The 24,628-nt window shown below is 37.8% G+C and overlaps 2 protein-coding genes across 2 annotated transcripts in view; one reads left to right on the top strand and one right to left on the bottom strand.

The window, feature by feature from the left end:
• The window catches only part of LOC443319 (placental lactogen), a 109,381-nt gene that overhangs the window by 46,970 nt on the left and 37,783 nt on the right, over positions 1–24,628 (bottom strand). The gene's annotated exons all lie outside the window — the stretch shown is intronic.
• On the top strand, positions 12,110–21,870 carry LOC101110459 (chorionic somatomammotropin hormone 1-like). The gene is made up of 3 exons (XM_027959011.2): positions 12,110–12,193; positions 19,147–19,326; positions 21,604–21,870. Exons 1-3 carry the CDS (start codon positions 12,110–12,112, stop codon positions 21,754–21,756), a joined length of 417 nt encoding a protein of 138 aa, XP_027814812.1. The 3' UTR covers positions 21,757–21,870.

Here is a 24,628-nt window from a genome sequence, read left to right as displayed (position 1 = left end):
TCTTTCCCCAAACCTGTGGCACGTCTTCCTTTGTATAATCTCTTCTCCAATCTGAGTCCCATCCGTTTCTACTCCTGGGGAGCTCCTCCAAATCTTATTTCACTTCCTTTTTGAAAATTCTTGTGACTTTTCCAGACAAATCAGCTGTTCTCTCCTTTGTGTTATATGGTAGGTTTACTTACATTCACCAAAGAAATGAATACAACTGGACAAATTATTTATTTATATATTTATCTCTTTCTCTTCAAAAATGTGGGACTGGCAAGATTAAATTCAAACACTAACCCTTCATAATATTTAATAAATATAAATTTAATAAATGTATGTTGAACAAATGCTCAAAATACATTTTTTATTATAAATTGGTTATTTGTAATTTGGCATGGTCATTTCTCATGCTGAAATGCCTTAGACTATGTTTCAGGATATTATTAAGTTTTCATTAATGTAAAGGAGTAAAGTCAGTCAGTCAGTCAGTTCAGTTGCTCAGTCGTGTCCGACTCTTTGTGACCCCATGAATTGCAGCACGCTAGGCCTCCCTGTCCATCACCAACTCCCAGAGTTCACTCAAACTCACGTCCATTGAGTCCGTGATGCCATTCAGCCATCTCATCCTCTGTCGTCCCCTTCTCCTCCTGCCCCCAATTCTTCCCAGCATCAGAGTCTTTTCCAATGAGTCAACTGTTCCCATGACGTGGCCAAAGTACTGGAGTTTCAGCTTTAGCATCATTCCTTGCAAAGAACACCCAGGACTGATCTCCTTTAGAATGGACTGGTTGGATCTCCTTGCAGTCCAAGGGACTCTGAGGAGTCTTCTCCAACACAACAGTTCAAAAGCATCAATTCTTTGGCACTCAGCCTTCTTCACAGTTCAACTCTCACATCCGTACATGACTACTGGAAAAACCATAGCCTTGATAGACGGACCTTTGTTGGCAAAGTAATGTCTCTGCTTTTGAATATGCTATCTAGGTTGGTCATAACTTTTCTTCCAAGGAGTAAGCATCTTTTAATTTCATGGCTGCACTTACCATCTGCAGTGATTTTGGAGCCCATAATCACACTCACCAGGGTGCGGAAGTCTGACACTGTTTCCACTGTTTCCCCATCTATTTCCCATGAAATGATGGGACCGGATTCCATGATCTTCGTTTTCTGAATGTTGAGCTTTAAGCCAACTTTTTCACTCTCCTCTTTCACTTTCACCAAGAGGCTTTTTAGTTCCTCTTCACTTTCTGCCATAAGGGTGGTGTCATCTGCATATCTGAGGTTATTGATATTTCTCGCAGCAATCTTGATTCCAGCTTGTGCTTCTTCTAGCTCAGCGTTTCTTACGATGTACTCTGCATATAAGTTAAATAAGCAAGGTGACAATATACATCTTTGACATCCTCCTTTTCCTATTTGGAACCAGTCTGTTGCTCCATGTCCAGTTTTAACTGTTGCTTCCTGACCTGCATATAGGTTTCTCAAAACGCAGGTCAGGTGGTCTGGTATTCCCATCTCTTTCAGAATTTTCCTCAGTTTATTGTGATCCACACAGTCAAAGGCTTTGGCATAGTCAATAAATCAGAAACAGATGTTTTTCTGGAACTCTCTTGCTTTTTTGTTGATCCAGCAGATGTTGGCAATTTGATCTCTGGTTCCTCTGTCTTTTCTAAAATCAGCTTGAACATCAGGAAGTTCACAGTTCACGTATTGCTGAAGCCTGGCTTGGAGAATTTTGAGCATTACTTTACGAGCATGTGAGATGAGTGCAGTTGTGTGGTAGTTTGAGCGTTCTTTGGCATTGCCTTTCTTTGGGATTGGAATGAAAACTGACCTTTTTAAGTCCTGTGGCCACTGCTGAGTTTTCCACATTTTCTGGCATATTGAGTGCAGCAGCCGAGGCCAGGGGCGGCGGACTGGAGGAGCTACCTCAGGTCCAAGGAGTATAGTAGTAAACTCAAAATCAGTTAAATATTTTACAAACGTGAATAATTTCAAAAACTCATCTATAAATACAAATTCCTAAGATAAAGGAATCCTGGAAAAATATTAAGAGTTATTATACTTAACATTCAAGGTAATTTTTACTATTGATCCCACTGTGGCAAAGGACAGAGGGTTTATTTGGGAAGTCAGGGAAACTTATCTTCTGTTACCTAGGGTCAAATGCCTGTTGAATAAATACTGCAGCCTTGACTCTCTTTCTTTCCCCTCCTATGTTAAGAAAATTTCAGAAGTCATCAAGTTATTCTGGGGTACATCTTCATAGATTCTTACGTCACTTAATACAGGTGAAATAGGAATCTGAAGGACCGTACAAAAACATATGGTCAAAGTCTTCCTCTACTTTTTTTCCCAAGATGTAGGTTATGTTTTTAATGACACATGACATCATACACATTTTAGACACGCAACACACCAATGGTTTGATACTTGTGTATATTGCAAAATGATCACCACTGTGATTCTAGTGTTAATTTACTATTGTGATCCATCATCACACACAGTTTCAATTTTTCCCTGTGGTGAGAACTTTAAGATTTTCTCTCTTAGCAACTTTTAAGTATACAATACATTATTATTAACTATAGTCACCATGCTCTGTATTATATCCCCGTGACTTATTTGTTATGGGAAATCTGTATCCTCTCCACCCAGTCTGGCTCCCCATCCCAAACCCTGCCTCTGGAAACCACCAAACTGTTCTCTGTTTATATTTGTTCTTTGTGGTTATTGGTTTTTGATTCTTCATTTAAGTGAGATCATAAAGCATTTGTCTTTATCTGACTTATTTTGCATAGCATAATGCCCTCAAGGTTCATTCATGCTATCACAGAGAGCAAGATTTCTTCATGGTAAGTCCATAACATTAAGAGTACGTGCATAATCTTGAGGGTAATGTTGGTTAGCTCCATACCCTACTCACCCTCATGGTGAACCAATAGTTGATAATGGTATAATTCATGTAATCTACTCTTTAATTGTTCCCTGTCTGTTTGCTTGACACCATTTAGCTTCCTGGCCCCCTGGACCTGAGTCCCAATGTCCAGTGCAATAGCAAGCATCATTTGCACCTGGCCTGCGAGGTGGGACATGGAACAGTTGCTATACTTTGGCAAAAACCATTACGATTATATAAAAATAAAACTGGAGTGAAGCAAATATAATTTTTACTAGAGAAACTATATAGTATACCAGTTTGTAAATCAAAAGAGCAATGCAGTGAGTAAATTTTGTGGATTTTAATGCTTCACAATTGCTTACTATTTTTTTCCTTGGCCATTTCAGTTCATGTGAAAAAAAAATCATTTTAAGAAATGAGTATTTATCACTTTTTATAAAAATAAAAAACAAATATATCCAATGTGCTATCCAAAGTGGAAAAAAATATGAGACACTAATAAAAAATTAAATCATTCATATTTAAAATGAATTTCTCACTCTAGCTTATTTAATGGTTCCCTCTTATGTAGTTGCAGCTCTATTATGAAGTCTATACATAAAGAAATTCTAATGTAAAACAAAACTATTTAATGTATTCCTCTCAATAGAAAATTTCATTTCATAATGAAATGAAGGTAAGTACATAATTGCCTTATTTGGTAAAAATACAATATATTACCATATTGCTACATGGATTTGTACACATCTTAAGGTAACCACATCTCTTATATTATACTAAATATATTAAAATTAAAAAAATAACAATCATAAGTAACCAATCACATCACAAAATACACAAGGATATTCCTTGGTTGCTTTACCCTGACCAAATAAAAGTAGAAGACTGAGCATTTTATCATTTCTTGGCATTTTCCCTTGTGGCTCAGCTGTAAAGAACCTGCCTGCAATGTGGGAGACCTTGGCTCAATCCCTGGGTTGGGAAGATCCCCTGGCGAAGGGAATAGCTACCTACTCTAGTATTCTGGCCTGGAGAATACAGTCCATTTGTCACAAAGAGTCGGAGGTGAATGAGCGGGTTTCACTTTCACTTTTCACCACCAGGACAAGGGCAGAGGGTTTATCAGTAGAATCTCAGGAGCCTTATTTTCTCCTTTCCAGGGTCAAAGACCTGTTGCATGAATATTACAACCTAGACTCTCTATCTTTTAACTCTTCCTGTCAGTGAAGTTTGTCAAGTCATCACGTTATTCAGGGGTATGTGGGCATAGATTCTTAGGCCAATTAATATAGGCGAAATAGGAGTGTAAGGAACATAGAAATGCATATGATCAAAGTCTCTCCTTCCTTTTTTTCCAAGATGTATTTTTAAAGTTGAGATATTAATTTAATTTACTATAGCATCATACAAGTTTCAGACGTAAAACACAATGATTTGGTATTTGTATATACTGCAAATAGGGGCTTCCCTTGTGGCTCAGATGGAAAATGATCACCACAGTAAATCTAGTTAACATCCATCATCACATTATGATTTCTTTCTTGTGGTGAGAACTTTTAAGATCTACTCTCTTTGCAACTTTCAAGTGTGTGATACACTATTAGTAACTAGAGTCACCATGCTCTGTGTTATATCCCCATGACTTATATGTAACTGTACATTTGTACCTTTTAACCCACTTCACCCATGTTGGCTGCTCACCCAAACCCCGCATCTGGAATCTATTCTCTGTATTTATGTTTTGTTCATCATGGTTATTTTTTGATTCCACATTTAAGTGTGATCATAGAGCTTTTGTCTTTCTCTGACTTATTTCATATAGCATAATGCGCTCAAGATTCATTCATGTTATCGCAAATAGCAAGGTTTCTTTATGGCTAGTCCATAACCAATACATTAAAAGTATCTGCATAATCCTGATGTATAAACTTGGGGTACCTCCACACCTCTGAAGTGGGTTGCTATTTCCTTCTCCAAGGGATCTTCCTGATCCAGGGATTGAACTCACATCTCCTGCAATGCAGGTGGATACTTTACCATCTGAGCTACTAGGTATAATTCATGTAATTTACTCTTCACTCTTCTTCACTGTCAGTTTAATTAACCACAATTTTGCTTCAGTCCCACCTGAGACCCAAGGTCTAGCACAATAGCAAGCATCGTTTGCACCTGGCCTGAGATGGGACATGAAATAGTTGCTGTACTTTGGCAAAATCTATTACTAGAACGATAAAACCGGAGCAAAACAAACAGAATATTCACAAAGGAGTGTATCAGTTTTTAAATCAAAAGAGCAGTGCAATGAATAAATTTTGTGGATTTTGATTCTTCACAATTGTTTGGTATTTCCTTTCTTGGCATTTTCAGTTGTTGTGAAAAAATATTTTAAGAAATAAATATTATCTCTTTACAAAAAAAAATCAAATATATCCAAGATGCTTTTCAAAATGGAAAGAAAAAAAGGAAACAGGTGAGACTCTTGTCAATTTTTAATCAGCAAAGCAGAGTATTACACTCTCTTTCTTTCATCCCTAAGTTGTGTCCGACTCTTGCAACCCCATGGACTACCAGACTCCTCTGTCCATGTGATTCTCCAGGCAAGAATACTGGAGTGGGTTGCCATTTACTTCTCCAGGGGATCTTCTCAACCCAGGAATTGAACCTGGGTCTCCTGCATTGCAGGCAGATTCTTTACCAACTGAGCTATGAGGGAACCCCATATCACACTAATAAAACTTAATTAAATTATTAAATATATAAAATGAATTTATAACTCTAGTTTATTGAATGTTTCCTTTTTATGTATTTGAAACCCTATTATGAAGCCTATACATAAAGTAATTCCAATGTGAAACCAAACTATTTAATGTGTTCATCTCAATTGAAAATTTCATTTATCTTTCCAAAATTTAAATAATCTCAGAACACTATATCTCAGTTTATATTTCCCTCACATCAGGAAACACATAATAAAACACTGTTACAAATACATCACCTACAAAGTGGTTGAACCTTTAACTCATTCATTTCACATGTTTCATTTCATTTCACTAATGACCTATAATAATATTGTTCAATTCACAATGAATGTCAAATTGCTGGTAGATGAGATAATGGATATTTACTAACTCCATTTTTATATCACTCACAACCAACTATATAGAGGTATGTAAGTCTTCAATATCCTTCAGAAAAACATTTCTTACAGTGAGACATAGGAATTTGCCTTTGTAAGAAAGACAGAATTTGATACATAATTACTTTCTTTGATGAAATGCAATATTCAGATTATTACCACATGGATTTGAATACACCCATAGGAAAACCACATCTCCTATATTATACTACATATATTAAAATCCATCAAAATAATAAATAATAAATAATCAAACACATTAAAAAATGCAAATATACTCTTGGGTTGCTTAACTGTGTTACCAAACAAGAATGGAAGACTGAGTGCTTGCTCATTTGTTGGCATATACTCCACTAAAATTGGGTTTCCCAGGGGTCTAGGTGGTAACGAATCTACCTGCCAATGCAGGAGATGCAGCTTCGGTCCTTAGGTTGGCAAGATCCCCTGGAGAATAAAATGGCAACCCACTCTTGTATTTGTGCCTGGGAAATCCTGTGGACAGAGAAGCCTGGTGAGTTACAGTCCATGGGGTCACAGAAGAGTCAAGACACGATTTAGCAATTGAGCATGCACACACTGCACTAAAACTAGTATTATTCAGCTTTTGCAGGAAAAAAGAATTATTACACTTGCTGGACCCATAGTCTAGAAAACCATGATCTTTTCTCCCTTTGAAACTCTCAAACACCCTTAGAATGGCAGAAAGGCTTTAGAATCCCTGGTCTTGAGCACAAACCCGAACATTCTACTTTAAAGCCACTGACCTCACTTCTCTTTCATCTGACTATCATCTTCTCTCACCATCCAGTTTGTTGCCTGACTTGAACACTGGAATCAGTTTACAATCATCCAAGTTTGCCCGTTGTCCCTGACATCTTTTCAGCATCTCCACGTGGCCTCCCAGGACTAGTCCCTCACTTGAGCCTGCCTGACCCTCTGTGCTGGCACTGCAAGCAGCCTCTCATCTCAATCTGGCTTTGCTCTTCTCCAGGTTGTATTATATTATGTTGGCCAAAAAGTTCTAATGTTTTTTTCTGTATGATCTTATGAAAAACCCAGATGACCTTTCCTGTCAATCCAATATTTTAAGCCACTTGAAAGCTTATTATAGAATCTGCCTGTAAAGCAGGAGATGCAGGAAATGCAGGTAAGATCTCTAGATTGGGAAGATCCCTAGAGAAGGAAATGGCAACCCACTGGAGTATTTTTGCCTGGAGAATCCCATGGACAGAGCAGCCTGGTGGGCTATAGTCCATACGGTCAAAAATAGTTGAACATGACTGAAGAAACAGAGCACGCAACAGCTTGTTTTAAACCTGCCTTTTCTTAATCTTCTCGATACGTTCTTGGGTTCTCTTGCAGAGAAAGCAACAGAAACCTTTGAGAGCAGAAGAAATGTCTCAGAGAATAACAGTCTGCAGCAGAAGTTATCAGATCCTGGACTATGCAAACAAACATTCTGGTTATCCAAAAGAAAGCTATAGTCAGTGATAGAATCCTCTTTAACCAAAGGATTGGCAACAGGAGTGTCTTTGTTAAACGGAGAATTCCTTCAGACATATTTATTTTCTGATGCGTCTTTTCATATGTGGCCATGACCTCTTTTGGCTATGCCCATTTAGTAGAGTGGGCATAGTCTTTTTGTTCAAAAGTCAAAATTATTACACATCATCTATAATTACTACATTCAATTTTTTAAAATAAAATATACAAAAACAATTAAAAAAAAGAATACAGATGCTTACACTTAAACAATGTTGGCTATCATTCCTAATTGGATAGTAACATTTTATTTTATTTTTTGGGGGAATTTTATTTTATTTAAATAGGACTCAAGAGTCTCACCAAAATTTTTTATTTTTGTTTTTATTGAAATAGCTCCCATCACACTCACATGTCATTCAGTTCAGTACAGTGGCTCCGTCATGTCCGACTCTTTGTGTCCCCATGGACTATATAGTCCATGGAATTTTCTAGTCCAGAACCCAGAGTAGTCCCTGCTCACCACAACTGGAGAGAAGCTCATGCAGCAATGAAGACATAGCACAGCCAAAAATAAGTAAATAATGCTATATAAAAACAAAGATCAAAAGTCTCTTTCAAATCCAAAACCATCTGTGATCGTTAAGAATATATTTTATGAAGTTTTTTTTTCTTCCTCATCATCTATGCTGTATTCTCAAGAAGATTACAGAGCCTTTTAGTGTAGAATATATGTGTTTCACTTATTTGTATCCCATGGACTAAATATTTCAATGTTCTATCCAAAAAGGTGTTTGCAGCATACACTTAAACATTGTAAATTACCTCCTGTGTTATAGCATGAGGGATATAGACAAAAATGTCTTTAATATAAGATGATCCCAGTCACAGTATTTTCTCAGTGTTTAGCCATCCAAAAGCTGTTCTCAATTATCCCAAATTGATGTTGCTTTTTATCAATTACCATGAAATGGAACGGTTTGGGAAACTTCAAGGCACTTTCCCATTTATAATGAAATATCAGCTAACTGTTAGGATTTGGTAAAAGTACTGCTTGTGGTATCATTGGAAGCACTGATCTGTCACCTAAAAGTGTTTAGGTAGAAATGAACGATTTCTTGATAAGCATCTGCCTGAGTTCAAAAGAAATTTGCAACACGTGAGGCACTTACACAGCGATGGCAGAAAATATGCTATATAATTAAAGCCTAAATAATAACCAAGAATCTAGTGGTGAGTTTTCTTGCCACTCCTGCTCAAGAATTGTGGATCTTCTGTTTCAAATGGGGGTAGGAAACAGTATAGAGTTGCCCCATATGTGGTAGAATGAAAAATTTTCATTTCCATATCTACAGGAAAGTATACTGAGAAAAACTGGTTAAGTGGCTGTCATAAAAGATGATCAATGAATAACTTCATAGCTCCAATTATCCTTTTCTTTCTTTCTTTCTTTCTTTTTTTTTCTTGATCAACTCACACACACCCTTTGTTCTGTCTCTTCACTGTCAGATTTCCACAAAGGGCAGATTTGGTTTAAACACAATGTTGTCTATTATAGGGAACGCACATCCGATAATTCTTACAAGTAACATCAGTAGATATTACTAGTAGATGCAGTAGAAACACAGTGAATATTTGTTCCAGGTAGTTGGGATTCACAGTTTACAATTTTCCCTGGTTTTTGAAAAAATAGTTTTGCTTTTTAAGAACCGAATTATGAAACATACCAAGAGTCTCTGTAAAGAGCATTGCATGCAGCATTTTTCATTTAATTAAAAATAGGCTAACTCTTGATTGCTTAGTGAAATTGTCACTTCCAGTGGCTTTTCCCCCCTGAAGAATATTCCTCCTAGTTCTAAAACTGCAAAAGATATAAATTAATGAAAGAAAAAAGTCTTATACAGTTATTTTGTCTTAGAGGATTTCATTGAATACCTCAAAAGTTTAATATTCCATTGCTGATAGTCAAAATCAAGTTCATCTTCCAGGTGAACTTCAACAGAAAATCTTCTTCTGCTTTCATGAGTCATTTAAAACATTGCAGCATTTCTCAAATGTCTAGTTATACAGTCAGTACCTTAAAAAAAAATCTTTCTTAGGAGTTAGTGAGAGATTGAAAAAACCTCTGAACTCACTCATGTTTACAAATGCAATCACAACTAGTCAGTTTGAAAAGCAAAGAGAAGTGGCCCAGGGCTGAATATTCACTATCAAACAACAAAATTTCAAAGATTGTCACTGCTACCCTTATACAATAAACACCACACATTGTACATCATGGGTGCCTAAATTAATTTGGAAATCAAAAAGTGTCCATTCAAAGTTGCCAAATGGATACAGGTAAAAGAAAAATAAATTCCACTAATATTATTATAATATTTGTATGGAAAATCTTTTAAAATGGGAGCATGTGTGGATATTAATTTGGGGGGATTTATTATTACTATTTTGATTTTATTCCTTTTAATTATCTGCTACATCAGGTTAGGGATTTATTTTAAATATTAATACCAACATAAGGACACATAATATTGAATTTACAGCAGCTAGAAAAAGACAAAGATAAAATATGAGGCAGGAAGTGAAATTATAGAAAGTCCACAGTGGTATCAAATTAAGGGGCAGTATTGCATAGACAGAAAGCTAACTTCTCAAAGTTGCTTGAGGTGCCAAGAACAGCCATATGTGAGAATCCAGCTTAATATGAATACCAGAAACTGGACCAAAAGGAAAATGAAGTTCATGAAAATATGGTGATGCTAAAAGCCAAAATTTAGACAGCAAGAGGATATGGTAGGGCAGCTCTAGATACTGAAATTCAAGAATAGAGGTAGATATGAAAGCAAATATACTAACAAGCATCAGGAAAACAAAGCACAAAAGGGTGTAAGAAATAAATCATCAAGAGGCTGAGTAGCCTGATCAAAAGAACAGGAGAATCAATAGGAAAACCAAAGTACAAACACTTGTGTAAACAGGAGAACCAGACGATGCTCAGGAGAGAAGGCCTAGGACTTAGTGAACCAGAGAACAGAAGACATCAGCATCAGGAACAAGAACTCTGGAGCAAGGTTCATATCTATGCATTTCCGGAAACAGCCCCAATTTCAATGCTTGGGCACTATAGCATCTAAAATTGTTCCAGGCAGAGATTATAGCTTGCTATTATACTGAGAAAAGGACAGTAGTGTTTATCAGTTTATTTTCCTCATTAATCTATATGGTTAATGCATAGTTATCCATTGATAACTGATTCCTTCGGTTTACAGCATGGATGACTCACTGAGACCCTCTTCAGTCATATATTGGATATTTAGATATGTTATAAGATCACCAAATTATATCTTAACCCAAACAATTCATGTAGTTATCCATCTACCAATAAATGATCAATTATGTTCAAATTTATGATATTCTGCTATCCTTCAGGTCAGTTCAGTCTCTCAGTTATGTCTGATTCTTTGTGACCACATGGACTACAGCAAGCCAGGCTTCCATTTCAATTATCAACTTCCCTGTCCATCACCAACACCATTACCAGCTCAGTCATGTCCAACTCTTTGTGACCCCATGGTCTATACAGTCCATGGAATTCTCCAGGCCAAAACACTGGAGTGGGTAGCTTTTCCCTTTTCCAGGGGATATTCCCAACCCAAGCATCAAACCCAGGTCTCTACTGCATTGTAGACTGAGAGCCCACAAGGTTGGGTGATATGACATGAGGAAGCAAAAAGATGACATTATGGTGCCCAGTCACCTCCATCTGCTAATAATGAGACTTAGGAAAATCACTTACCCACTCTAAGTCTTATTGTTTCATTAGTATAATTTGGTGATAGTAAAAATGTTAAGGCTATCTCACAGGATCATTGTAAAACACAAATTTTACAAAATTTTTGAAACTTTTAGCAAAGTATCAAGGAAATCCATGGAGTTATTAAGGTGGGTTAGCAGATTCAAGTGACAGTATCCTTTTCCCTTAGTATTCTCTTTGCACTCAAGAGTAGCAATCAAGCAGTCATATGGTTACTCTTCCCCAGTGTGATGGAAAACCACACAGATCAACTGTACTATTCTTGCCATTTCAGTGTCTAAAATGCAAGCATTAGTCAATGTAGAGTGAAAAAGTTACAAACTCCTAGAGGAGTTCGCTGCTGAGAGTCTTCAGAAAGTCCCAAGACATTCAACTATCTTTAGAGAATGACTTAAACTCTCTGGTTCAGAATTAACTTAAGCTCCAAATGTTTGCAGAGCAAAGGAGCACTTCTGGGAGCAGTACAAAAATGCAGGGAGTAACCTACTTCTACAACTATATCTGTGCAAATATCATCATCCATTTAAATTTACACAGTGGAAGATGTTTCTTCCTCCTCACCCCAGCTGCTACATCACCAAATCCTGCTCAGGGCAACAGGGAGAGATGAGGCTTCCCTGAACAGGATGGCTTTTGCTAACCTCGGGTTAATACATCATCTCAGAGTGGCTCTTGTTTTTATTTATGCAGAGTCCTGCCTGCTCCTGCTGCTGGTGGTGTCAAATCTACTATTGTGCAGGGTGTGGTCTCTACACCCCTCTGTCAAAACCTATCTGGCAAGTGCCAGATGCCCTTTCAAAACCTGTTTGGCACAGCAACCATGGTGGCTAACTACAACTATAGGCTCGCCTGGGAAATGTTCAGTGAATTTGTAAGTACTGTACTTCTTGCTTATTTCCATAAGGAACCTTTGTGAAAGTGACTGGGCTATTTTGGCCTTTAAACAAGAAGGATGCATCAGCCAAACTTCAAATAACACATTTTCAAGTCAAACAAGGCATCAGCTCATAAGATGTATAAACTAAAGAAAGGATTTCATGAAATCTCAAAGATTCTTAAAAGTGAAGTATCTAATTCAATTTCCTTTCATTAATTTTAATTTTTAATTTTCCAAAATAAATTTAAAGAACCTGTATTTGTCATCTGGAAGGTGTGTGTTAGTCACTTAGTCATGTCCTACTCTTTGTGACCCCCACGGACTGTACATTCCAGGCAAGAATACTCCAGTGGCTTACCATGCTCTTATCCAGGGGACCTTCCCATCCCAGGGATCAAACCCATGTCTCTTGCATTGCAGGCAGACTGTTTACCATCTGAACTACCAGGGAAGCTTGGAGTTCCTTAAAAGAATACCATAGGATCAATGGATTAAACAACATAAATATATTTCCTCACAGTTCTGGGGGCTAGAAAGTCCCAGGTAGGGTGCCAGCAAGGTCACATTCTGGTAAGAACTCTTTCTTCCCAGGCTGGCTTCTCCCTGTGTCCTCACAGGTTGAGGGGGTGGAGAAGAGAGACAGAGACACAGACAAAAGGGAAATCACTCTGGCGTTTCTCCTCATAAAGACACTAATCCTACTTGATCAGTGTCCCACCCTATGAGCTCATTTAACCTTAATTAAACAGTATGAAAACAGTATAAAAAGGCAAAATGATAGGATACTGAAAAAGGAAATCCCCAGGTCAATAGGTGCCCAATATGCTACTGGAGATCAATGGAGAAGTAACTCCAGAAAGAATGAAGGGCTGGAGCCAAAGCAAAAACAATACCCAGTTGTGGATGTGACGGGTGATAGAAGCAAGGTCTGATGCTATAAAGAGCAATATTGCATAGGAACCTGGAATGTTAGGTCCATTAATCAAGGCAAATTGGAAGTAGTCAAACAGGAGATAGCAAGGGTGAACGTCGACATTCTAGGAATCAGTGAACTAAAATGGACTGGAATGGGTGAATTTAACACAGATGATCATTATATCTACTACTGCAGCAGGTATCCATTAGAAGAACTGGAGTAGCCATCATGGTCAACAAAAGAGTCCGAAATGCAGTACTTGGATGCAATCTCAAAGTCGACAAAATGATGTCTGTTTGTTTCCAAGGCAAACCATTCAATATCACAGTAATCCAAGTCTATGCCCCAACCAGTAACACTGAAGAACCAGAAGTTGAACAGTTCTATGAAGACCTACAAGACCTTTTAGAAATAACACCCCCAAAAGATGTCCTTTTCATTATAGGGGACTGGAATGCAAAAGTAGGAAGTCAAAAAACGCCTGGAGTAACAGCCAAATTTGGCCTTGGAATATGGAATGAAGCAGGACCAATGCTAATAGAATTTTGCCAAGAGAATGCACGGGTCATAGCAAACACCCTCTTCCAACAACACAAGAGAAGACTCTACACATGGACATCACCAGATGGTCAACACTGAAGTCACACTGATTATATTCTCTGAAGCCAAAGATGCAGAAGCTCTATACAGTCAGTGAAAACAAGATCAGGAGCTGACTGTGGTTCAAATCATGAACTCCTTATTGCCAAATTCAGGTTTGAAGAAAGTAGGGAAAACCACTAGACCATTCAGGTATGACCTAAATCAAATCCGTTATGATTATACAGTGGAAATGAGAAATAGATTTAAGGGACTAGATCTGATAGATAGAGTGCCTGATGAACTATGGATGGAGGTTCGACACATTGTACAGGAGACAGGGATCAAGACCATCCCCATGGAAAAGAAATGCAAAAAAGCAAAATGGCTGTCTGGGGAGACCTTACAAATAGCTGTGAAAAGAAGAAAGGTGAAAAGCAAAGGAGAAAAGGAAAGATATAAGCATCTGAATGCAGAGTTCCAAAGAATAGCAAGAAGAGATAAGAAAGCCTTCCTCAGCGATCAATGCAAATAGAGGAAAACAACAGAATGGGAAAGACTAGAGATCTCTTCAAGAAAATTAGAGATACCAAGGGAACCTTTCATCAAAGATGGGCTCGATAATGGAGAGAAATGGTATGGACTTAACAGAAGCAGAAGATATTAAGAAGAGGTGGCAAGAATACACAGAAGAACTGTACAAAAAATATCTTCACGAACACAGAAGAACTGTACAAAAAATATCTTCACGACCAAGATAATCACGATGGTGTGATCACTCACCTAGAGCCAGACATCCTGGACTGTGAAGCCAAGTGGGATTTAGAAAGCATCAGTACGAACAAAGCTAGTAGAGGTGATGGAATTCCATTTGAGCTATTTCAAATCCTGAAAGATGATGCTGTGAAAGTGCTGCACTCAATATGCCAGCAAGTTTGGAAAACTCAGCAGTGGCCACAGGACTGGAAAAGGTCAGTTTTCATTCCAATCCCAAAGAAAGGCAATGCCAAAGAATGCTCAAACTACTGCACAATTGCACTCATCTCACATGCTATTAAAGTAATGCTCAAAATCCTCCAAGCCAGGCTTCAGCAATATGTGAACTGTGAACTCCCTGATGTTCAAGCTGGTTTTAGAAAAGGCAGAGGAACCGGAGATCAAATTGTCAACATTTGCTGGATCATGGAAAAAGCAAGAGAGTTTCAGAGAAACATCTATTTCTGTCTTATTGACTATGCCAAAGCCTTTGACTGTGTGGATCACAATCAACTGTGGAAAATTCTAAAAGAGATGGGAATACCAGACCAGCTGACCTGCCTCTTGAGAACCTATATGCAGGTAAGGAAGCAACAGTTAGAACTGGACATGGAACAACAGACTGGTTCCAAATAGGAAAAGGAGTGGGTCAAGGCTGTATATTGTCACCCTGCTTATTTAACCTATGTGCACAGTACATCATGAGAAACACTGGGCTGCAAGAAACACAAGCTGGAATCAAGATTGTCAGGAGAAACATCAATATCCTCAGATATTCAGATGACACCGCCCTTATGGCAGAAAGTGAAGAGGAACTAAAAAGCCTCTTGATGAAAGTGAAAGAGGAGAGTGGAAAAGTTGGCTTAAACCTCAACTTTGAGAAAGCTAAGATCATGGCATCTTGTCCCATCACTTCATGGGAAATAGATGGGGAAACAGTGGAAACAGTGTCAAACTTTATATTTTTGGGCTCCAAAATCACTGCAGATGGTGACTGCAGCCATGAAATATTTATGACCAACCTAGATAGCACATTGAAAAGCAGACATTACTTTGCTAACAAAGGTCTGTCTAGTCAAGGCTATGGTTTTCCCAGTGGTCATGTATGGATGTGAGTATTGGACTGTGAAGAAAGCTGAGTGCTGAAGAATTGAAGCTTTTGAACTGTGGTGTTGGAGCAGCCACTTGAGAGTCCCTTGGACTGCAAGGAGATCCAACCAGTCCATTCTAACAGAAATCAGCCCTGGGTGTTCTTTGGAAGGACTGATGCTAAAGCTGCAGCTCCAGTACTTTGGCCACCTCATGCAAAGTGTTGACTCATTGGAAAAGACTCTGATGCTGGGAGGGATTGGGGGAAGGAGGAGAAGGGATGACGGCATGAGATCGCTGGATGGCATTACCGACTCGATGGACGTGATTTTGAGTGAACTCCGGGAGTTGGTGATGGACAGGGATGCCTGGAGTGGGGCGATTCATAGCTTGGCAAAGATTCGGACATGACAGAGTGATTGAACTGAACTAACCTGAACCTCAATTAATCTTCATAAAGGCCCTTTTCCAAACACAGTACATACTGAATCCTTATCATGAAAACAAATGATAGTTTTTTTAAATGCTGCTAAACATTTTTCTAAGATTGGCAATGAATAGGTTTGAGTACAATAGAAGGATTGGCTTAGAATTGGAACCAATCATTCTCTTTCTGATGAAAGTATTTAAGTTGTATGTTAGCTCTCTTAGGTTACTCGAGGAGCCCACTGTAGAGCAGATACTGATAACAAATTTTTACTCCATGTTTCTATTAAATTCATGTAGTTCTCTTTACTCAGTAGTTTTTCTGTCATCCTCCATTTTGACTGCTGTTTTTTTTTCCCCCCAAACTTCTAAGTAATCTCCTTAAATGTTCACAACTTCCTCTAAAGATTAGTTTTTCCCTATGCATGTGTTAGCTGGGTTTTGCTGTTCTTATTCTAAGCCCATTGCTTAGTATTTCCTAGAATTTTATGCCATGTTTTCTAAATTAACATTTTGTAATCATCAAGAACATTGTATTCTGTGTCTATTGTGAACACTAAGCTATAGGTGTGTGGATTTAGAGATTAATGAGAGAAAAGTGATAATTTTAAAACTCCTATTAAGGGAGTATATATTGGTTTCAACCCACAGTAAATAAGAGACTAAATGGCTACATCTAGGTATATATGCACTATATTTGGTTAAAATACTAAAAAAATGATACTTAATAAAACATTGAATATTTGATATTTGTGGTAATTTTAGTATTTGTTGTCCCAATATTAACTGTGGAAAGAATGAAATTAAGCAAGGGAAGAGCAAAGGAGGGAAGAGTATCAAGTTTAGAAAAGTTAGATGAAAAATAATTGTTTATAGAGATAATGGGAAGAAATAGGAAAAAGAATGATGTTCAATTTTTATCTAACCCTTATTAAAAATTATACATCTATCAGCTGTGTTAAGATTCTGAGTTCATTTATTGAATGCCAAAATAACCCTAAGGAATTGAATGTACTTGATCACTCCCAGGATAAACAGTTGGACCAGGGCAAAAACTTCATTTCCAAGGTCCTCAACAGCTGCCACACCGAATCCATCACTACCCCTGATAACAAAGAAGCTGAACATACACAGGTGAGGATTTTATCTGGGTTTTTCATCTGAGCCAGCTGAAACAGTGCACTTGTGTTACTAAGCTTTAGATTAGTAGAGTAATGGTAACTGCACATGCAGAGAAATGTTGAGGAATACTAAGCAATCAAAGAAAAATTACCTTATGCTGTTGATATGTATGAATAGAATCAAGTGATGACTAAAGATCTGTAGTAGCAAAATAAATAACAGATCTATAAATTCCCATGTAGATAACCTTAGTTTAACCAATGCATTAAGCCCAGGATTGCAGCTATTATACTGTATGAAAGCATGGGCTGAACGGAAATTCTATGTGTAAAATATAAGGTTGGCCAAATTCATGGATATATAAGAAATACAACCACAGTTTTGAGTATTCCCTGTGACCAATGATGCCTAAATACGAGTCACTCCTACACTGCACCATTTGAGACATTGCTTCTGACTTTCAAGGCTCTCCTGATTCTTCTGCTTCTCTGAAACCTACTTCATTATCATTCTCAATGACTCCTCTGTCACTTTTATTCTTAATTATGAGTCTCCTCCCCAAATGTCCTATAAAATATTACGTTTTGCTCTTCATGGTTGCAACAATTGCTCTGTTCTGATGAAAACACAGTCTACAAATCAAGCCTCAATCATTTATCCCAGCCTCAACTGTTTTTCATTATAATTGCTCCTTTCTGATTCCCATATTAACCACAATCCTATCATTATTTAAAATATTTTCACATGTGTCTCCTCTTAAATACAATCTCTTCTCTTACTAAAGTAAGTAAGTAAGTAAGAAACTTTGTTAATAGTATCAACGTTCTTTCTATCTGCTCAGCATCTAAATAATGGAGATGATAAAATGAAGGAAGAAGGTCAAGGAGAAGGAGGAGGAGGATTTTTTTTAATGAATTTAAAAGAAACTTAAAATTTATTGAGAGCTATTACATTGCCATTTACAAAGTGCTCAGTGTTCATTGCTATGTTTAATCTTCACAAAAAATCCTGTAGCGCAATGACTGCTATTACAGATTCTGAGATGAGGAAACCAAGGCTCAGAAAATTTATGAGATTGGCACCCATCACACAGGTAATAAGCAGTGAGTTTAGGTTTCCTCCAACTCAGAGCTCTCACTCTTTATCTTTAAGCTACAAAGCCCCCTTGAAAACTATGCTGCTCTCACCCTAGTATCTGAATTTCATTATAGCTCCTCAGTCTCCCATTATGTTCCTATTGCAATGTCTATTCAATTCTTCTCTGCTCTTATTTCCTGTAACACTAAAGTATATCATGGCCATCAAGAAATCAAGCATTTTAATTAGAGATGCTCAGCCCCTGGGAGTTTCATGTCCAATCCTGGTAGTAGTGAACTAGGGGGAAAACCTTCCATTGTGAATCCCACTGATGCTATTACCAAAGACAACACTGTGCCATTTTCTGCCCCTACACATGTAAACAGAAAAGACTGCTCTGATAGCAAATGGGACTGGTGTTGGTATGGATTGAGGAAAATGTGTTTAAGAATTTCATGTCTTCATTATCTCTTTGTTCAAATATCATAAAACAAACTACCAATCAGAAAAGGAATAAATTAATGAAGGATTTGATTCATTAATACAAATGAATCATTGGGTGAAAATGATGTGGGCATGGGTAGAATCCATGTTTCCTGGGCCAGGTACTCTAGGCACATATTGGGTTCCAACAAAATATTTAGATTTCTCTCCCTGGACAAGCAAAGCATTCAAATATAGAAGAACTCACTGAACAGATGGTAGAATTTCAGAGGGAAAAAGAAAATATTTCAAGTTATAAATTAGAACTCATCAAAAGGATTATTTAAGTGTTAGTTTTTTAAAAAAATCAGCAAAGTATAAACTAATAGCATACATTTTATAATTTTACATCTATACCACCTTTAAAATTTTTTCACATATTCATAGGAATAATAAAGGGTTTTAAAAATTTGCTCAGCCTTTCTGAGCAAAAATCACATGTTACCAAACCCACTGAATTTTATTTTTTTTAATGAGATTGTTTCCTGTGGTTACTTAGGATGAAATCCTTATTAGGTTGGTACTCAGCTTGCTGCTCTCCTGGGATGAACCTCTGCATCACGTAGTCACAGAACTGCAGGGCATAAAAGATGCCTCACCTGATCTCTTGTCAAAGGCCGCAGAGATTGAGGAAAAGACCAAAGTACTTCTAGAAGGTGCAGAGCAGATACAAACAAAGGTGACACATCTCCTGAAGGCTTCTTGCTTTTTTCCAAATGAAAGAGATGACCTCGTATTGAGGAATGAGTTTTGAAACATCTCACTTTATAAGGACAAAATTCAGGCCTTCTATATTCTAATCCCTGTTACATTAAGCGATAGCCTAACCATTTATAATTATTGATTCTATTGTAAGTGAATTAGAATTCAACTACAATTTTTAAAAATTTACTTATTTTAATTGGAGGCTAATTACTTTACAATATTGTATTGGTTTTGCCATACATTGACATGAATCTCCCACGGGTGTACATGTGTTCCTCATCATGAACCGCCCTCCGACCTGCCTCCCCATCCCATCCCTCTGGGTCATCCCAGTGCACCAGCCCTGCGCATCCTGTATCATGCATCGAACTTGGACTGGTGATCCGTTTCACATATGATAATATATATGTTTCAATGCCATTCTCCCACATCATCCCACCCTCGCCCTCTCCCACAGAGTCCAAAAAACTGTTCTGTACATCTGTGTCTCTTTTGCTGTCTCACATACAGGGTTATTGTTGCCATCTTTCTAAATTCCACATATATGTGTTATTATACTGTATTGGTGTCTTTCTTTCTGGCTTACTTCACTCTGTATAATAGGTTCCAGTTTCATCCACCTCATTAGAACTGATTCAAATGTATTCTTTTTAATGACTGAGTAATACTCCATTGTGTATATGTACCAAAGCTTTCTTCTCCATTTGTCTGCTGATGGGCATCTAGGTTGCTTCCATGTCCTGGCTATTATAAACAATGCTGTCATGAACATTGGGGTACACGTGTCTCTTTCAATTCTGGTATCCTCGGTGTGCATGCCCAGCAGTGGGATTGCTGGGTCATATGGCAGTTCTAATTTTTGTGACTTTGTTTTTTTCTTTAATATTGTATTTTTGAGAATCCAACCTCTACTCTAGATTTTTAATATTTGCTTTTTGGTATTTGTTATCAATTTTGTACCTTTAAGAACCCAAACTTCAGTATTCACTTTTACCTGGGAGCAAGATTACTGGCTTGACTGCTCTCTCCCCCATTGGACTCTCCTTTTTCTCCACCAGGTCACCTCTATCTCCTCCCTCCCCCTTTGCTTCTCTACCCAACTCTGTGAATCTCTTTGTGTGTTCCAGACTCTGGAGAACACTTAGGGAACTGATTACTGGCTGGATCTGTCTCTCTCCTTTTGATTCCCCCTTTATCCTCCTGGCCACCTCTGTCTCCTTCCTCCTTCTCTTCTCTGTGTAACTCCATGAAAATCTCTGAGGGATCCAGACTGTGGAGAGTACATAAGGAAGTGATTACTTGCTAGCTTGCTCTCTTCTCTTTTGATTCCCCCTCTTCTCCTCCTGGTCAACTCTATCTGCCTCCTCCCTCTTCTCTTCTCCATGTAATTCTATGAACCTCTCTGGGCATCCCTCACTGTGGAGAAACTTTTCATCTTTAACCTAGATATTTTATCATTGGTGCTGTATAGATGGAGAAGTCTTGAGGCTACTGTAAGAATAAGACTGAAAACCAGAGGCAGGAGGCTTAAGTCCAAATCCTGAGAACACCAGAGAATTCCTGACTCCAGGGAACATTAATTGATAGGAGCTCATAAAATGTCTCCATACCTACACTGAAATCACCACCCAAGGGCCAACAAGTTCCAGAGCAAGACATATTATGCAAATTCTCCAGCAACACAGGAATATAGCTCTGAGCTTCAATATACAGGCTGTCCAAAGTCACATCAAACCCATTGACATCTCATAACTCATTACTGGACACTTCATTGCACTCCAGAGAGAAGAAATCCAGCTCCACCAACCAAAACACTAACTACAATTTTTGACAGGTACAGCATTCCCTGCATTTCACACAATCCCACCAAAAGGTAGCCTCCTGCTGGGCACATGTGGTTGAAACACTTTCATGGGTAAGAGAACTGGAGAATAGAATTTGCAAGATCAATGTTTTCTTCAAAGTAATCCAGGTCAACTGCTACTGAACTTCTACTGGCATTCTCTCTTTGTCCTCCTCAAACCAAAGGATAAGAGTGAAAAGGAAGAAAAGAGAAAGTCAAAACCAAACTCATACTTGAGTTCTTGCTTCTTGATTTTAGATTGCTAATAGATTTCCAAAACACTGGCTCCAAATCCATGTCTAGAGAGTTTCATAAGTCTTCCCCAATCTTAATTTGATAATAAGAAGGAACAAAGAAGAGAAAATACTAATAAAACTCATAATAATTCATTATCTTTTGGGTACTTAGATTCATCCTGAAGACCAGGAGAAGGAAACCTCCTATCCAGTGTGGTCAGAAATCTCCCTGACAGCGGGCGATGAAGATGTGCGCCAAACTGCTTTTTATAAAATGTTCCACTGCCTGCATAGGGATGCAATTAAGATTGACATCTATCTCTAGATGCTGAAGTGCCAAATTGTCCCTTGCTAAGCCCACAACTATCTCAGCCAATCCTGATATGGTTAGTGATGATCCATCCTATTGCAAGCTTCTTTGAATTTTATAGCTTTTAAATGCATGTTTGGGTGTAATGGATGTCATCTGAAACAAAATAAACAGACTCTGTAGAGATGTCAAAATCTAAGAAGGAAATTTGTCAATGTTTTTATCTTCATTTAATAGAAAATCCAAAGAAGGAACTGACTTGCCAAAGACCATTAAAGAGCTTACTTAAGAATCACATGAAATTATTCTTTGTCAAGTTATAAGAATCAATGAATTAGATAATTATTCATTGTGCTGGTCCAGCAACCAAGAAGACTGAATTCTGAGAATTCTTTATGAAAGCAAGCCACAAACTGTCAGCCGGTTCTTATATCGTCACAATATTACAACTGACAGTATAAGTGTTTTGCATGTGGCTACATAAATAGCATGAGGTTTACTGAACTGCCTAAAAATTGTTAGGATGCTGTCTTAGTCCTGGGATGCTGTAACAAAATATCATAGAATTATAAACAATAGAAATGGATTTTCACAGTGTGATCAGATAAGGCCCTCTTCCAGTCACACACTTCTGATTGTAGCCTCATGTTGGGAAAGGGCTAGATAACTCTATGTATCTCTTATATATAAAAGCAGTCATCTCATCCAGGAAGCTCCATCCTTCATCACCTCCATAGCTTCGTCACCTCCCAAAGGACCCACCTATGAAACATAGTCACCATGGGAGTCAGGATTTCAACATATGTAATTTCTGGGTGGCACAAAGATTGAGACAGAGAAGGTACAAACGTAAATGGGCTCTATCCTCCTCCAGTGGCTGTCTTCACCCACACTCCACTGCATCCTCATTTCCTACATCATCTTGCAAAAATTCCATACATTCTATCACTCTGGGTTTTACAAGTCCAGCTGAGTTAAGAGTCAACTGTCCCCCACCTGGGCCCTCTGGACAGTTTTCCAACTGGTCACATACACATTGAGTAGATCAGAAAGCTGGATTTAAAAACACATTTATCTGAGAAGTGAGATACCATTCTGTCTTCCTTTTAGAGTAACTATCCTTGTCATTAATTATTTGGCCTTGCAAACGTGCCCTAGTAGGTCCCTGAATTATAAAATCCTCCAAATAGACAAAGTCTCTTTTGAGACTAGAGCAATTTGACGGGATTCAGGTTGCTCAGCTTATTCAACTGCCTCCGGACAACCTGGGATGAGGGCCAATCTCTTGACTGGCTCTCCTAAGTCAGTGATGTTGCAGGGCTGGTTTTGCAGCATCTTTGGGGCTTTAGCAATAATTCCTAGTAATTAGAAAATGGGAAATCAAAAGGAAGGGAGAGGGAGATGAAAAAGAAAGAAGGAAGAGAAAGAAGGAAGGAAAAGCAGCAAAGGGAAAGTGAGTCTAGGACTTGGGTAGTGATGGATAAAATGCTGTTAGAACATTTTATTTTTAAGGAAAGAAATATATATATATACATATATATATATATATATATATACACACACTTTTTAAATATCCTATAAGCAAATATCTTATATTCCTTTTTATTTCCATTTTCTTTTCTCTCCTATTTTTTTTTCTGAAGTTGTCCTTTATATCAGGAGTATTCTTTGTCACTACTGAGCCACCATAGTTCTAGAGATGAACAAAACTTGGCACCTTTTCAGGACAGAATCCAGCCAAATTATCTTCTTTTAGGTAAAGACACCTTTCACCCACATACAGGAACACTGTCCAGCAAAACCAACCTCTTCCCTCATAGTCAGGGTTATTCTGGCCTGAGTCCTGCCTGTGCCTCTACCTGGGATGACCCAAACCTTTCAGAACATGACAGAATACTCTGCCCTGAAGCAATGTATCAATCCTTCCTTTGGCTCCTTCATGTATATAAAGTGTCAGCTTTCTTGTATTTTCACTTTCTTCTTTCAAAAGGTAAAAGACCATGAAAAAATCCTGTAAGCACTTTCTAAGTCATTTACTGCCAGAAACATTTAATTCTATTGTGTTACTCACTCAACTTTCTTTCCTTCAATGTCTAGATATTTCCAGCAGAGAGGATTGTATTTATTAGAGGGGAAATTTGGCAATAAGGGGGACAATGCAATTGGAGGAAACGTACTACACACACCAATATACCACACACATCTTCATGTATTTGTCTCTTATAAAATTTATTTCAAGCATAAATTTAGGACTTTGGATCAACAACAGAGGTGTAGACACTGAAAGCTTACTTGACTGTGACATATAAACTGAATACTGTGGATTTCAGACAATATTGAACAGAGCCATATATGTTCTATAGAGTCATCCAGGAACAGCCAAAGAGGGGATATTTTGACGAGATTTAACGATCACTCCCTTGCCACCCAGAATGCATTGATTTTTCTCTTTTACATATTTCTATGTAAGATTACATTTGAGGAAATGGCCCTGCTATATCAAGAATAGCAGCGGTAGTTGTTTCCATTACTTAATGGAAACAAACAAATGAAGTACCTTTGAAGTTCACTCATCTTATAGATTAGTAAATCACATCTTTGATACAATGAGGACTTAAACTGAGTTTTTTTTTTTTTAATTCCTCTTTCCCAGAAGTAGGCTCTCAAGATGTGGAGAATGTGAGGGTGATATAAACAGAAATTATTGCATTATATGGTAGAGTAAAGTAAGGATAAGAGGTGATGCCAACAAGATGCTATAGTGGATTGAAATACAGATAGAAGCCATCTGAGTTTGACATAGGAATGACATAACTGGAATGGTTTCATGACGGAGTTTTGAATGGTTGATGGGATATTGATGTGCAAAAGTAGGAAGATAATATAT

The sequence above is a fragment of the Ovis aries genome, chromosome 20 (genome assembly GCF_016772045.2).
Source record: "Ovis aries strain OAR_USU_Benz2616 breed Rambouillet chromosome 20, ARS-UI_Ramb_v3.0, whole genome shotgun sequence".
Classification (NCBI taxonomy): Eukaryota; Metazoa; Chordata; class Mammalia; order Artiodactyla; family Bovidae; genus Ovis; species Ovis aries.
Note: the sequence above shows the minus strand (reverse complement) of the source record. Positions and strands in the feature narration are given on the sequence as shown.

What these genes read in the sequence shown, in the direction of transcription:
- LOC101110459 (XM_027959011.2), top strand. Translation starts at nt 12,110, where the DNA reads ATGCCCTTTCAAAACCTGTTTGGCACAGCAACCATGGTGGCTAACTAC. An exon ending in GGGAAATGTTCAGTGAATTT is followed by an intron (nt 12,194 to 19,146) that starts GTAAGTACTGTA and finishes GTGGTTACTTAG; the next exon opens with GATGAAATCCTTATTAGGTT. An exon ending in CAGAGCAGATACAAACAAAG is followed by an intron (nt 19,327 to 21,603) that starts GTGACACATCTC and finishes TTGGGTACTTAG; the next exon opens with ATTCATCCTGAAGACCAGGA.